General features: G+C 40.1%; 1 protein-coding gene across 4 annotated transcripts in view; it reads right to left on the reverse strand.

Moving 5' to 3' along the window:
* Nucleotides 1-626: 626 nt before the first annotated feature.
* wt1b (WT1 transcription factor b) overlaps nucleotides 627-16,556 on the reverse strand; it is an 82,672-nt gene continuing 66,742 nt past the window's right edge. Inside the window, exons 6-8 of one of the 4 annotated variants that reach the window (XM_020511050.2) lie at nucleotides 9,668-9,757; nucleotides 8,531-8,614; nucleotides 627-2,033 (exon numbers count right to left, since the gene is read on the reverse strand). In XM_020511050.2, coding sequence (XP_020366639.1) covers nucleotides 1,912-2,033; nucleotides 8,531-8,614; nucleotides 9,668-9,757 — 296 coding nt within the window. In that variant the 3' untranslated portion in view covers nucleotides 627-1,911. Of the gene's footprint in view, nucleotides 2,034-7,048; nucleotides 8,308-8,521; nucleotides 8,615-9,667; nucleotides 9,758-16,556 lie in introns of those variants that run through there. The other 3 variants (XM_020511049.2, XM_020511052.2, XM_020511051.2) reach the window with 3 other exon arrangements.

Below are 16,556 nucleotides of genomic sequence, written 5' to 3' on the forward strand. Positions count from 1 at the left end.
TCCCTGTAAGCCTCTCACAACCATCATTCACTTCTGGCAGCAATGATCCTTGGCCTTGGGTGGATGTTGTCTTGGCAGCAGTTACCACCTCCCCAGTGGCCCTGCTGTCCAACAGAGCTGTTCACCCCTGACAGCTCTGATTCCAAAGATAGGCCTGCAATGGTCTGTCAAGTGATAGGGTGCACAAGACGTGGCAGAACCTTCCCAAAAAGCAGTAAATGTGAAGTTCTCACTGATTCTCAAGCTGTCCGTTGAGACCCCCTTCATCCGCCCTCCCCTCCACAACAACCTAAAGTCTTTCTATAAACATTAATTTCATTTGTCATTGTTGTTGACTTGCTTTATGTGACATGAGCAGATTGCTGCTGAGACCAAGAGGGAGCGGATTGTCATATTGACCAGAAATGGAAGCATTCAGCAATACAAAGTGGCATTCAGGAAACAACAAGGCACCAAAAATAGGACACTAAACATTAAATAAAACAGCTGCCAGACTTCTATCGCTTTCTCCTTTGTGGTCATCTGTAATTAAGAATGCAGTGGGGGAGGGAGTATGGTGGGGAGGGAGAATGCTGCTTGCATTTTCAGTGTTATCAGAGCACATTAAAGCAAACAAACCAGATCTGTGACGTACCTATTCTTCTGTTTATTCTCTACTTTTAATAACCCTCCTATTTTTGGGCACAGCAATACATTATCAGATATATACATAATAATTTCCAGCTGGTAGCAGTAAATAGATGAACAAAGAAACATTGGGTACAGTACAATCCATTACACTAAAAAGATTTCTTCACATATCATACTTGAAGATTTCTGAAAGTCATTAAGTTACTTATTTTCAAGAGGAATGGTTAATGATAGTTGTGGACCAGCCTTTTTCTTTCATTTAACTATGTCTGTTAACATTACAGCTAATCAGCCACATAGCCAGCGTGGCCTTTCGATATATTGTGTACAATTTTTTAACAAGGTGTTTGTAAAGCATTGCTGGTTAACCTTACCTCTTCCTTAACATAATTTGATTAAAGTACACTTCAAATTGATAAACAACATCATTACCCCACTTAATTGCTTCTCCGTGAATCTACTATGGGGTTCAAAAGACAGGTTAACCCAATAGTTTTAATGCCCACCTGCACGTTTGCCATTTTTTTCACTCGCCACATGTCACATGGTTACCATACATCTAGATTTCCATTTTGTTAAAAAAAAACAAATGAGATACAGTGGTATTCAATTCCAACAGGTCTCTATATACATAATATTTACAAAGGAGTGTATGAATTGTCATACAACCCAAGAACAGTGACTCAGTGAACACCACCACTGCCCAATTTGCAGTGTCTTGCTACTGATTCCCATTAACAATGCTACATGCTTTGAATCCACCTCTTCTTTCACACTCAGACCAAGGTTGCCAACCCTCCAAGAATGTCCTGGGCAGTTTCCAGGAATTTCTGGCTGACCCTGCTGTAAATAGTTCAGGAGTTGAATCATATCGGGTACCACAGAAAGTCTCCACGTTCTTTGTTTCCTTTCAACACATCTGTTTTTTTCAATTGTAAGCAATATTGATGATACTGTATTCAAGGATGGGGGAAATAAGGAGACTGTTCGTTTGATCACGGGCTGAGTATGGTTTGAAGGCAGAAGGCGACAAAACCTCCATGAGTACTTTGAAGCAGAGTTGGCAACCCTGGCTTGAACGATAAATGGGAAGAAGAGGCGCAATACAACTACATTGGTGGTGCATATATCAGGTAGGCATAGAAATGTGGACATCGATTCTGTCCCATTAACCTGTGAGTTATTCAACATTTAGAGCAGGGGTGAACAGAAGGAAGTAGAGTTCCCCAACAGCGTGTGTTGTCACTTTTTCTTTGAGTTCGTTGCAGTCATGTTCACCTTTTAGAGAGTAAGCTGAAGTTTGGTCAGGTTTCTCTGGTGCATGTTATGGTGGCGAACCAGTTCATCGGACCTGGCAAACTTCTTCTGACAGTTTGGCCACCTACAGCTAAAGGGCTTTTCACCTGTTAAAACAGCAGCCCTAATGAACTTTTAGTTTTTTTTACATTCAAGGTACCGTCGCTGATACTACTTAAACATGATCCATCAAGGATTAGATCGATTAGAATCTTGGCCTCTTTTCAGATCTTTATTCTCTGTGATTGTGTTACACAGGACTTTTTGTAGTGGTTTAATTCATGGGAAGCACCCTCATAGCTTGTTTTTTTCTTTGTCAGTGTATATGCACCTAATACAATAATTACTGAGTCACAAAATTGTTTTATTACTGAAGTTTTGTATTTATACAGCTGGTGTCATTATTCATCAACTCACAAGGAGAGGAAATATGGCAAGGATCAATGTCATTATGAGTAGGACAAGAATTTAAAATGTGCACTTTTTTCTTTTGTTGCCACTATTATACCATTCTATTGGAATGACAGTGTTTTCAGAAGAGAATACCAATTTAGGAAAGGAGTGAAATAAGAAAAAAATGACCATTTGGACATTCCTGTCCTGTCTATTTATAATGCCCTCATCATGAACAACATCCTACCCTTTTAACCACCTGAGGGAATGTGGTTTATCCAACAAAATGCGATGATATATTGAAAAATTCCTGCAAATGCTGCAGAAAATTACAGGCCAGTGAGCCTCACATTGGTGGTAGGAAATTATTAGAAAAAATTGTCAGGGACAAAATCTATATGCATTTAAAAGCAAATGGACTTATGAGTGATAGACAGCATGATTTTGTGCAGGGAGATCGTGCCTCACTAACTCAATTGAGTTTTTTGACAAAGATGATTGATGAAGGAAAAGCGGTTGATGTTATCTATATGGACTTCAGTAAAGCCTTTGACAAAGTCTCTCATGGCAGATTGGGACAAAAGATGAAGTCATATAGTATCAGGATGAGCTAGCAAGATGGATACAGAACTGACTTAAGCATAGATGTCAGAGGGTGGCTGTGAACGGATGCTTTTCCAAATGGAGGGTTGTGACAAGTGGTGTTCCACAGAGATCAGTGCTGGGACCTCTACTGTTCGTTGTCTACATACATGATTTGGAGGAAAACATGGCTGGTCTAATTAGTAAGTTTGTAGACAATACAAAGATTGCTGGAGTTGCAGATAGAGAGGAGGTTTCTCAAAGGATACAGCAGGATATAGATCAGCTGGAGGCATATGCGGACAAATATCAGATGGAGTAATCTGGACAAATGTGAGGTGATGCATTTTGGAAGGTCAAGTACAGGGTGAAATTACACAGTGAATGGCAGAACCCTTAGGACTATTGATAAACAGAGGGATCTGGGTGTGCAGATCTATAGATCACTGGAGATGGCAGCGCAGGTAGATAAGGTAGTAAAAAAGGCCTATGGCGTGCTTGCCTCCATTGGAAGGGTAACTGAGTATCTGGATAGACAAGTTCTGCTGCAGCTTTATAGAATTTTAGTTAGGCAACACTTGCAATATTGTTAACAGTTCTGGTCACCACACTCCCAGAAGGATGCGAATGCTTTGGAGAGGGTACAAAAAAGGTTTACGAGGGTGTTGCGTGGTATGGGGGATTTTAGCTATGAAGAAAGGTTGGATAGATTGGGTTTGTTTTCACTGGAATGCAGGAGGCCGAGCAGCAACTTGATAGAACTTTATAAGATTGTGAATAGCATGAATAGAGTGGAAAATATAAGGCTTTTTCCCAGGATGAAGGGGTCAATTACTAGGAGGCACAGGTTCAAGGTGTGTGTGTGTGGGGTGGAGAGGGGGAGGGGTCAGAGTTTAAAAGAGATGTGCAAGGCAAGTTTTGAACACAAAGGGTGGTGAGTGCCTGAAACACATTGCCAGAGTTGGTGCTGGAAGCAAACACAATAGCAGCATTCAAGAAGCACCTGGATGAATACATGAAAAGGAATGGAATAGAGGGATACGGACCCTGTAAGTGAAGGCAGTTTTAGTATGGAAGGACAAAATGTGTTGCCGCAGGCTTGAGTGCCGAAGGACCGGTTCCTGTGCTGTATTATTCTTTGTTCTTTGTAATATGGTCTTCGTAACCACATACGACTGTTATTCAGTCTGACTCAGTGTTTCCTATGTCCCAACCCCAGCCTCTTAGATTTTATTAGGATCCATGGATAATCTTAGCATCTTGGCCGGTACCTAGCTGGTAAATCACAGAATGATTACAGCACAGAAGGGGAGCCATTCAGTCCATCATGTTTTAACTAGATGGACTTTCAGATGGAATTACATATGTCGTGCCATTCCCTGGGATTATCCCTGTGTAAACCCCAACTCCACTTTCAATCAGTCATATTTAAGCTTTTTTTGACAATATTTAACCTGTTTTTGCTCAATGATTCTATCAACGATGGGAAACTATGTCAGAGGGATGAATTGCAATGCACCAACTCTTATCATACAGCCTAAGTAGATTTTACCAAATGATTAAGAATATTATTTCTGGTTGGGAGTCAAAGACAAGGGATTCAATGGTTTTAATGTGTCACTGGAACAAAGTTTGGAATCTTTTTTTGACAGAAAATTGTGAAAGTGTGGAATGTTTATCTAGGGGATATGGTAAAAGCAGATATTGCTGTACTGTTTGAGAAAATTGAATAAATACTTGAAGCAGAAAAATGGACAGGGCCATGGCATCATGAAGGAGCAAGAGATTCATTTTGAATTCTAGCAAAGAACTATCAGAGACATGGTGGATCAATTGGCTTCCTTCTAAGGTCTTTAGAGCTTTAAGTTTTGGGAACAGATTGCATAAACATGGCCTTGAAACATGAGGTCCAGAAGTGATCTGATTGAGGTTCGTAAAATGTTGGAAGAACATGGTAGGGAACAAATAAAGAAGCAACTTGTTCTGGTAAGAGCTAAACTTTATGGGAACAAAATTAAGAGAATATTTTTCGCAAGAAGGCTTGTGGAAATCAGGAACTGTCCTCGCAATAGGCTTGTAAGACAAGTAAAGCTAATATGACTGAGATCAAGATTTGTGCTATGTGAGACGTTAAGGATAATGGTTGTGATGCAGGTCAGCCAGTATTTAACTGAATGGTCTGATCCATTTATTAATGTTCTTTTGAACCCATGCTGTAAATTTGCTGCATATAGCCACAACTCAACGGAGGATGACCTCTTCTCATTTCTTTGAATTTTTAACTTTCTAAATTCCCTTCAGTTTGTAGTAATGGCCCAAGTTACACCTACACATGCCACATCTCTCAGCATTTTAAAGAATCACATCATTCCCTCAATCTGTCTTCCAGAGAAACTAAGTTCATCACTCTGAGCTTGTCATGGATCAGAACCCAAGATTCATGAATCATCCTTCCCCTTCCTCTGAACTACTCCAGTGCAATTTTTAAAAGCAGAGGCTGACTGGATTGCACACCATCATTTCAAATTCAGTTCCTCTGATAATCCAATTTAGAATAATAGAAAGTAAATTAATTCACTGAAATTATATGGTGAGGCCTGGGACAGGGTGCAGAATACACTGGAATGATCCCAGGAATGAGGGATACCAATTATGTTGTGTGACTGGAAAATCTGTTTTAATTTTATCCTTACAGCAGGGAGTCTTATGGGAAGATTTGATAAAGGACAAATTTGTGAATGGCTTTGATTAGTAAATTAGCCCATAGAACAAAGGAACAGAAGCTAGCCACTCTGTTCCGCCAACCAATGAGGTCAAGGCTGATGTAATAATCCTCAACTCCACTTTCCTACCTTTTCTCCATTACCCTCCATTCCATTACTGATTAAAATCTATCTATCTCAGCCTTCAATATACTTAACGACGCAGACTTGACAGCCGTCTCTGATGAAGAATTCCACAATTCACTACACTTTGAGACAGAAATAATGAGTAACTGTTTTCAGGATTGGAAAGGTTGATAATGAGAGGATGCAGACTCAAGGTGACTGTCAAAAGACCTAGAGGTGAGATGAGAATGATAAAATTTATGCTGAGAGCTATCTGGAATGCCCTGCTTGGCTAGGTGGTGAGAGCAGAGTCATTGATAAGATTCAAAAGGGAACTGGACAAATATTTGATGGGGAAAGTTTGCAGAATTAAAGAGATTGAGTAGGAGGTGGGATTAATTGGATAGCTCTTTCACAGAGACGAAACAAGTATGATGGCCAGAAGGCCTCCCTCTGTTCTGTAGGATTCTTTGATTTTTATGTCATTGCAGTCAGGCTGCAGTGATTTGGCATTCCCTGTGGGACTGATCCTCACAAAAGACAACTTTGGCAGATTCTGGGTGCTGGACATCTTGTTTTCAATCCATGAATAAGTCTCCAAAAAGTTCTGAGGTACGTACATGATGCTTGTAAGCATCACTTTTAATGGGGAACTGGGGACTTTGGTATCAAGTCACAGCCCTAAATAGATTCCAAAGCCTTTCCTTCTGCACCAGCACATTGTCCCAACTTCAAGCCAGAAAGAGCACAAACATGACTTTTCAACATCATGGCCTTTGGCATTTCTGACTGACCCCGCTAGGTATGGAGTCAATATTTATTATTGTTAGGCTGCATAAGAATATTTGATGCCCCATACCTTATTTTCTTGCATAATCTCAATACTATATTGGTATTTTGTAACTAATTTATGGTGTAGATCTTTGAAAGTAAAGAAATTATTGTTGATGAAGTGATTGTGTCATTGGCACTATTTTAGTATTCATCCAGTTATCATGTCTTAAAGAGATTGGCACTGCCATTAACATTTCAGCGATGGAAATTTGTCACAAAAATATTAGGCTTTCACAAAATGACAACCAACAAGAATTTCTACCCTCAACTCGAAAGGAATTTTCATTCAGTTATATTTTTACAAACTGGAAATGTGGATGGAAACCCATAGTTGAGATGTTAGTTTTACAACTTATTAACTCATTATTGACTTCAATGGAGTATAAATGCAATCAACCATTTCAGGTCCCCCTATTGATGGGTCAAGTTATACTGGACACATCCCTTCTCCCAATCCCAAAGACACCAGTATCTGTATCCATACATTAAGGCAAATAACCATTTTATTTTGTACATTGGATGAATGTGAGTCAAGCTGCCCATGAATTACAAACTATTAAAGTCCTGCCAAACTTTGATATAAAGTTTTATATATATTAAACAGAAGCTATAGAGTTTACATGTGTTGATATGAAAATGCTGTCAAGAAAAGGACAAGTGCAATCAAATTAAATTAAATCAAATTAAAAACATTTGTTATTTCACAAATCATTGATGCTGTGAAAGATTTGAGCAGATTTTAACCCTTTGAGGACTATGTTACTTTAACTATAATGATAGCCAAAAGTACAATTTACACAAAGTTTTGAAATTTATGAAACAATAATAAAATCATGAAAAATATTTTTTCATTCCTAGGATCAATTCTAATCCTACTTGGGGAAGAGGGTGTCAGGTGGCAGATAACCTAAGCTGGATCTTGGAATCCAGATGGCTCCAACAAGTCATATTTAGCACTGAAAGTGCAGAAGCAAATCAACCCTCCATGATAGAATCAAACATTAAAAACCTAAGTTAGGTAAGTCCACAGTACCTAAAAGCACTGCTGATTTGACAAATCAATTGCACACCTTCATAAAATCTGTGAAAGTAGTTCTACCTTCGAGGGCAGGGGATTCTTTCAACTCAGTTTGTGTAATTCTGCAAAACATTAGCCAAGGGAGCAAGGGAGCGCTACCACCAAGAGGAAGCTTGATCTCTGTTAACTAATTTAATTCCAGCACTACTTTTTAAATTTTTAAATGCTCCCTAAGCTTTGGATCATGCCAACTGTTTCCAAATTTCTCTGATCTAAGGTAAACAGAATGCCTCCTTATTGGGCAAACAGAACTTATACATGTCTCATGGACTTGGTCTGGAGGTGGTGGAATTCTTAAATTCTAATCAACCATAAAAATAACATTTCAGAAAAACTGACCTCTAAGGGTTTTATGGGCTGCTTTTGAATCCTGCCAGCCTCCACTGGTGAAAATTTCACTTTAGTACTTGACTTGATTTCCAAACAAAATATCAAAGATTATAACAGAATTCTCTTCTGTGTGCATTTTCAGGGTTGGTGGTGTGTAGATTAGGGGTGGGTATTTAAATAAAAACAAAAACTGGTATATCTGTCTCTCCCCCTGCTACAAGTACACTTCCCTGTTGACCTTTCATGGAGTGGCATTGATGGTGGTCATGGAGAAGTCCGCAGGCCCAACCATCCTGCCCTCCCAGCTCAAGGAGGCTGCGTTTCGGCCAGCAGCTCCTGTGGGGAGAATAAAGGGAATCAATTGGTGATAAAACTCAAAAAAAACCTCATTTAAGAATTATCCTCTTTTTTAAGATTAGGCATTTAGCTCCAAAAATAACATTTAGTGCTCAAAGGGTTGACGTATTACGTTAGCAGCGTGAATATTAGCTGTTAAAATATTAAAATCCGCGTCTAAGAAAGTAAAATGTCAAAAAAAAAGTTTACGCACTTGTTTTACCTGTATGAGTTCGAGTGTGAGTCTTTAAATGGTCAGAGCGGGAGAATTTACGCTGACATGTTTTACACTGGAATGGCTTTACCCCTAAGGAAGGGAAGAAAAAGCAATTCTAATCAGGTTGCCCAGCTTAGAAAGTATGCATAAAGACTTAGTAGGGACAAAGGTGATAAAGTGCTGAACAGGCAAGTATAGGTGCTTCTAATATGCTAACTAATCATACGTGCCTTTCACCACTAGAATGCAGTGACAGGAATGTGTCCCGTTTACCACATGCACTGCAGCAACTTGGCAAGACTCCCTTGACAGTATCCCTCAAACTTGTGATCTTGAACATCAATAAGAACAAGGGCAACAGATGCATGGGTGCAACGCCAACCAGTAATTTATGCAAAATCCTGATTCGAAAACATGTTCTTCATTGTTGCTGGGTCAGAATCCTGGAACGGTCTTGCCATAAGCAATTTCAAACATATAGAGTGCAGGCAACCAAGAAAGCAGCTCACCACCAGCTTCTCAAGGGAATTAAGGATGGGCAATTACGTCTGGCATTGTCAGTCATGTTTGTACCCCATGAACAGGGCTGTCAGAGAAAAGACAGGCTAACGTTCTCACTGTAGTTAGCATTCTGCATGTAATACACATTGGCATTGACTTATACATTCATGTATTTGCAAACTTTTTCACCACTGTGTATGGTCTGTGCATCACACCCTGCAGGAAATACATTTGTCACCTACTGTGTTGATTCTGCTCACCTTCAAGAGGGAATTTTATCTATTCCTGATATGTGTCATATGGAATATGTCCTTTTTAAAGATAGCACTTATTACATGTGATCTCCTGGACTGGCTTCAACAGCTGAGTGGATCAGACCGGGTTTAACAGTGTATTTTTTAAGTTACTTGCTCTTGACTGCTTTCTGTTGTATTGTCTCTCCCAGGAGGTTACATGGTTGAGGTGGAGATGATGGGCAAGAGGATATCTGAAGGATTTAGTCATTATAATCCAGCAACCATGAAATGTGGGCATGCCTGATTTACTAGCTGGTCTTCTCTTGCCCATCAGCTTGTATGATCATTAATAATCATGCTGAACTCAGTGGGTTCAATTACTTTATTAATAGAAAGACATTCTTACCAGTGTGTCTTCTCTGGTGTCGTTTGAGTTGATCTGAACGGGAGAATCGTCGACCGCAGTCCTTGAAATCACACTGATAAGGCTTCTCTCCTTATCGGAAATGAAAAAAAAAGATTGCATGTCAGATTTGTTATTCAGGTGAAGCAGTGAAAGCACCATTTAAAGTGTTTTTTTTAGTATCTTCGTATCTGCAGACAATGGCAACTTATATTATAAACTGCCTTTATTAACATATTAAAAAGTAATAAGGTCGTCGAAAGAAACTGGACACTGCAGTATAGAGACAGCATCGGGACAAGTGGTCAAAAGCTTGGTCAAAGAGGTAAGCTCCAAGCAGCAAAGTAAAGGAGGAGGAGAGATGTGAGATTTGGAATTTGGAATTCCAGAATTGAGGGTCTAGACAGTTGAAGGAGCAGCCACCATAGTTGAATAGCTGGAGTTGGAGGAATGTAGAGTTTTCAGAGGGCTGTAGGACATGTGAAAGTTACAGAGAAAGGGATGGGACATAAAATTGGCATCTGGGAATCAACTCCTTAGTTTTGATTAAGGTCTGGAGCATTGATTATATTAGAATTGAAAATTGGACAGTTTCAGTAACAAACCATAATGCTAGCTTGATTTCTGGGCAGTAAGTCCATAATCTCTGGGCATAATAACTTTATACTCTACGAAAGCCATTTCAAACATCTCCTCAGTGCCAGCTGAGCACCAACCTCGGATAGTATCAGCGGCTTCACATTTTCAGAGACCCATAGAATCACAGAATTGCTATGGTGCAGGAGAAGGCCATTTGGTACATGGTGCCTGCACAGGTCCTACTCCTTACTACAAATTTCCTGCTTTTTCCCCAAATCCCTGAGCCCCATTTCTATTCAAATAATCATCCACTGCCCTCTTGAATACTACCACCTCAATATTTCTAGGCAATATATTCCATACCCTATCTGCTGTGTGAAGACACTTTTTCTCACATCACCATTGCTTCATTTACACATCACTTTAAATCAATGCCCTCTCATTTTTGTTTACTTTTCACAAGCAGAAACTACTTCTCCCTATATACTCTGTCCAGCCAACTCATGCTTTTTGAAAGCTTCCGCTAAATCTCTCAGCCTTCTTCTGCGAAAGAGAACAATCCCAATTTGAATCTATCTTCATGACTGAAGTTTTTCATTTCTGGAATCATGGAGATATGCAGCCTAAGGATAGGAACATGCATTGAAAGGCATATTACTTTATCTTAGATATATCCACGTGTTTTGTAACAATTAATATGTGACAATGATTACTGAAAAGGAATCCGCACTTGCTACTGCATTTCCAACACTGGCACAGCTCAGTTGAAGTGTATTTACCTCTCAGTCAGGGTTCTATAGGATCAGACCTCACTCTAGAAACTTGAGCACTTGATCTAGGCCGTCACATCAATGTATACTGCAGTGTGCCTTTCACAAGAAACATTATATGGAGGAAAGTTGTTGTGAAACTAGAAAGGGTTCAGAAAAGATACAAGGATGCTGCCAGAATTGGAGGGTTTGAGCTCTAGGAAGAGGCTGAATAGGCTGGGCTATTTTCCCTGGAGCATCGGAGGCTGAGGGGGTGATCTTATAGAGGTTGAGAAAATCATGAGAGGCGTGGATAGGGTGAATATTTTTCGCAGGGTAGGGGAATCTAAAACTAGAGGACGTGGGTTTAGGGTGAGAAGCGCAAAATTTAAAAGGGACCTACGGGGCAAATTTGTCATGCAGAGGGTTTGGAATGAACTGCCAGAGGATGTGGTGGAGATAGGTACAATTAGAACATTTAAAAGGCATCTGGATGGGTACATGAATAGGAAGGGTTTAAAGGGATATGGGCCAAATGCTGGCAAATACCACTTGATTACATCTCTCAGACTCTATGACTCTACAATTCTGTCTTAGGTGGATGTAAAATATCCCTTGGGCAATTTTTTAAAAAGAGTACAGAGGATCCTCCACATATTCTGGACAATATTCAACCCTTGGTTATCATGAAAAAAGCAGATTTTACGATCATTTAGTTAAGTGCTCTAGGTGGAACCTTGCTGTGCAGAAAATCAGCTACCATGTTTACTACGACAGAGACTACACTTCAAAAGTACTTGATTAGTTGTAACGCATTTCAAGCTATCCTCTGGTCATTAAGGTCTTTGCACATTGTTTTTAACAGATTCATGTAGAGAATTTGAAATGGGTCTAGACCACAGCTCAGAGACTGCCCATTCAGCCTGATAGCCAATTCCAGTATTCATTTGCCACATGGACTTGTTCCAACCTTACTTCATCTAAGGCTATTAACCTACCTATTCCCTTTCCATTCATATACCTATCCAGTTTCCACTTAAAATCTTCCACGAGATTCACCTCAATTAAACCTTGTGGTGGTCCATTAGGAGTTAAGAGTTTATTCTGTTGTAAAAATATGCAAAATGGTTACCGCATGTTGAGATGAATGGGGAAAATAGCAGAACTGACCATATACGAATTACCTCAGGGTTAGGGGTCATGCAACATTTCAGTGTTGATTCAGCTTAATTGACATCATGTAGTGTACTGCATCTGGCACTGGTGCTGAAAATGGTCAATTAAACCCTGACCACAGAGATTCCCCCAGGAGTTGCAGTTCTTTGCAGGAAATGGTCTCTGGGCAGAGTTAGTCTTTGACATTTTAAACAACTTTTGTGGTAAAGCACTACCCAAAGAAATGAGATTCTTGTTTAAAAAGCAAACTGTTATTCAAAATGTCTCTGTGTTTAAAGCAGTCTGAATTAATATGTATCATTAGTAGTCCAGTATATGGCTGCTTTTTAGCAAAGCCATATGTTTTAGATATTAGAACGAAGCAGAATGGCATTGGATTGAATTAAAATTTGCAGATAATATATGTTCTTCCTTAAAAGAATTATTTGAGTAGTCATGTTTTAAAACATCTGGCTTGGGCTGTATCAGATGTTATGCTTGGCTATCGTTAGCTATATCTCAAGTCAACCTGACGTCTGCTCGCTGCAGTCTTCATCCTCGAACAGCTTTTTCTTCAAGCTTCAGTCTTTTCTGATGAGTTTTTGTAGCAACTAAATGTCAATTGCAGGTCAATTGCATAAAAGCAACATCAGCAAGGGCCGATTTCTATATCCCCAGGCAGATCATTGGAAAGGCCATTAATATGTGGATTTGGTAACACTTTTAAATTATATTTTAGTTAAAATAAAATGAACCATGAGATTTTTGTCAGGTGTGGCATATCAAGGGACAGGAGGCTAACGTGGGTAAGTGGAGTTGAGGTTCAAATTAAGCTATGATCTAAATGAATGGAGGCATAGGCCTGAGGGGTCGAATGGCCTATCCCTATTTCTATGTACCAATGTTCCTATTTCTCTAAGAGTAGTTTCACACTCGTACATATTTTGGCACAATGCAACAACTGTATGAGAAAAAGATGGCATTTTAATTTTCATAAATCGTGTGCCAGTGTTAGCCTAATCCAAAATAAGAAGCAAGAGTGTCCAAAGTAGAATAATTTCTACATACTGCCTTCATTTCAAACATATCAATTTGTGATAGTTAATCCAAATATAGAAAATAAGAGCAGACATAGCCATTCGGCCCATCTTGCCACTCAACATTATTGTGGCTGACCCTTTATCTCAATACCATACTCCCATTCTCTCCCTTTACCCCTTGATGCCTTTGCCTTCCTGAAATTTCTTTCTTAACTATATTCAGTAAATTAGTCTCCACCATCTGAGTGAAGAAATGTCTCCTATCTCAGTCTGAAATGGCCTGCCATGTTTTCTGCGACCATGACTCCTTGTTCAGGATCCCTGGCCAGGGGAAACATTATCAACACATCCAGTCTGTCCAGACCTGTCAGAACTTCTAATGTTTTATTGAGATCCCCTCTCATTCTTCTAAACTATTGAATACAGGCTCAGCAGACACACATGACAAACCTACCATCCCAGAAATCAATCTGGGGAGCCTTCAGTGTACTTTGTGTATAACAAGTACAATCTTTTAAAATAAAGAGACCAAACCTGTACACAATACACCAAGTGTGCTCTCACCAAGAAGTTATACATCTCGATAAAAAGCAAAGAACTGTGGAGGTTGGAAGTCAGAAGCAAAAGCAGAAATTGCTGAGAAAACTCTGCAAGTCTGTCAGCATCTGTGGAGAGAAAGTAGAGTTAACATTTCGGGTCCAGTGACCCTTCTTCACAACTGGAGAACAGGTAGATTTGTCCTACTTTCTGTGTACAGGACATACCTGGGCAATTTTTCACACTGTCAGGTAGATGCCAGTGTTGTAACTGTACTGGAAGTGCTTGGCTAGGGGAGCAGTGAGTTCCACAGCAGAAGTTCTTGGTATTATTGCCGGAATGTTGTCAGGGCCTGCAGTCTTTACAGCATCCATGAAGTGAATCAAATGTGCTGAAGACTGGTATTTGTAAGTCTGGGGACAAACGGAGGAGGCCGAGACGAATCATCCACTTGGCACTTCTGGCTGAAGATTACTGTGAATGCTTCAGCCTTATCTTTTGTACTGATGTGTTGGATTCTTCCATCATTGAGGATGGAGATACTTGTGCAGCCTCGTCCTTCAATGGGTTGTTTAATTGCCCACCACCATTCATGACTGGATGTAGCAGAACTGCACAGCTTAGATCTGATCCATTGGTTGTGGGGTTGCTTAACTCTGTCTATCACTTGCTGCTTATGGTGTTTGGGACACAAGTAGTCCTATTTTGTATCTTCACCAGGTTACCACCTCATTTTTAGGTATGCCTGGTACTACTTCTGATATGAGCCAATTCTTTATCCATATTAGTACACTACCCTAAATCCTTTAATTTTACAAACAAATCTCTTATGTAGGACCTTACTGAAAGCCTTATGAAAGTCCAAGTAAAACATATCCACTGGGTCCCCCTTATCAACGCTACTAGTTACATCCTTGAAAAATTCCAGCTGGTTTGTCAAGCATGATTTCCCTTTCAAAAATCCATGTCAAATTAACTCTAGCAAATTCGTTTAAATATAATTTCCCCTTTGGAAGTCCATGCTGACTCTTCCTAATCAACCCACCTTTTCCCATGTGACTACTAATTCTATCCTGAATAATTCTAGCTGAAGATTGAACGATAGCTGAAGAGCTTCACTCTTGTCTTGTGCACTGATGTGCATTAAGATTGCGAACATTTTTAGAGCCCATCCTCTGGTTAGTTGTTTAAATGCCCACCACCGTTCATGACTGATGTGGCAGGACAACAAAATTTTGATCATTTGTTGTGGAATCACTTCACACTGTCACATACTGCTACCACTATTTGGAATGCAATGTATCTTCTGTTGCAGTTTCATCTGGTTAATGGTAGGTATGTTTCCAGTCAATACCTCATGTGTAATCTCTGTCCTATCATTTTCAATCTCTTGTCATCATCATTTTAGAATCCCTACAGTGTGGAAACAGGCCATTCCGCCCAACAAGCTCACACATTTCCCATTGCTAATCCACCTAATTTACACACCCCGGACAAAATGGGCAATCCACATATCTTTGGACTGTGGGAGGAAATCGGAGCACCAAGCAGAAACCTACGCAGACACGGCGAGAATGCGCAAACTTCACACAGACAGTTGCCCAAGGGTGGAATCAAACCAAGGTCCCTTGCACTGTCAGGCAGCAGTGCTATCCACTCAGCCACCATGCTGCCCTTCTTGTAATGTTATAATGTCTGAAACTAATCACTATGTATGCCAATTGCTAGATCAAAGACATTTTAATGGTTGTCAAGTCCATTTATCCAATCAAATACTCTTCAGCCATACTTACAGATTAAATTCACAGATTACATTTAACAAAATACTTCTGATGAAATAAATACATGGTTGTCCCAAATGAAGACATTACTAAAAGGAGACATAGAGTTGAGACTTTTTGCCTCGGACTCATAAAGGCAAGAATGTAAGATGCCAGCCTTGGAAAAGGAGCACCTATTTCTACAGTATGAGAAGAAGTGCTGATTGGTTGTGCCACCATCAACATAGAAATGCTGGAAGAACAGTTAACTGGGAATATTTTTAGGGTTGAATATTATGTTTTATTGACTAAGTCAGAGTTACACAATTTCTTTGGAGGCATTTCTCCACAAGGTTCAGTGTGTTTGCTCACTGTATCTTATCAAACTTGCCTCATTAACCACATACCCTGCACCAATAGCATCCTTCATGTCTAATTCTGGCCCCTTCTTACCTCTCTTGCTATTCCCAGAACAATGGCAGTTGGCAGCCAAAAGACTGGCATCCATGAGCCAATGCCTTCTTTACAAGACTGCTGTGCACCTGAATGAACACTGGGATTCTGAAGATGCCCTACAATCAAGGATGTTTGCAGAAGATGTTGCTGAAAGGAAAGACGGCACTGTGATTCTTCAAAAGGGGTCTGGAGGTTCTGCTAGATAGGGTGGTAAAAAGGAGAGGCAGTCTGGTCCGAGGTTACCACCCAGGTCACTGCACTCCCTACAGTCTAGAGGAGTGGGCAACAATGTCTCAAGGAAGTCAATGACCTTCTCTGCTGTGTGAGATAAGAGCCACTCTTTTCTCTCCGCTACCTCACACTCACCCTATCTCTGCTATTCTACCCACCTTCCAACAAGACTCATGCTCTACCATTCCCACTAGTACCTGCAACTCCTTCCCTCACTTGCTCTTATCAGCCCCAACCTTCCAAAGCTCAAACCCAGCATGACCTCTGTGCTGCCTTAACACTTCACTGTCTTGTGCTCACCTTCAGTAACAGTGAAGTTATGCGATCCACTTTGATCTCATTCAATTCTTCCCTTCCATTACAGGAAAAGACAACCCACAACAGG

Source organism: Rhincodon typus, chromosome 17 (assembly GCF_021869965.1).
Source record: "Rhincodon typus isolate 14 chromosome 17, sRhiTyp1.1, whole genome shotgun sequence".
NCBI classification, from domain to species: Eukaryota; Metazoa; Chordata; class Chondrichthyes; order Orectolobiformes; family Rhincodontidae; genus Rhincodon; species Rhincodon typus.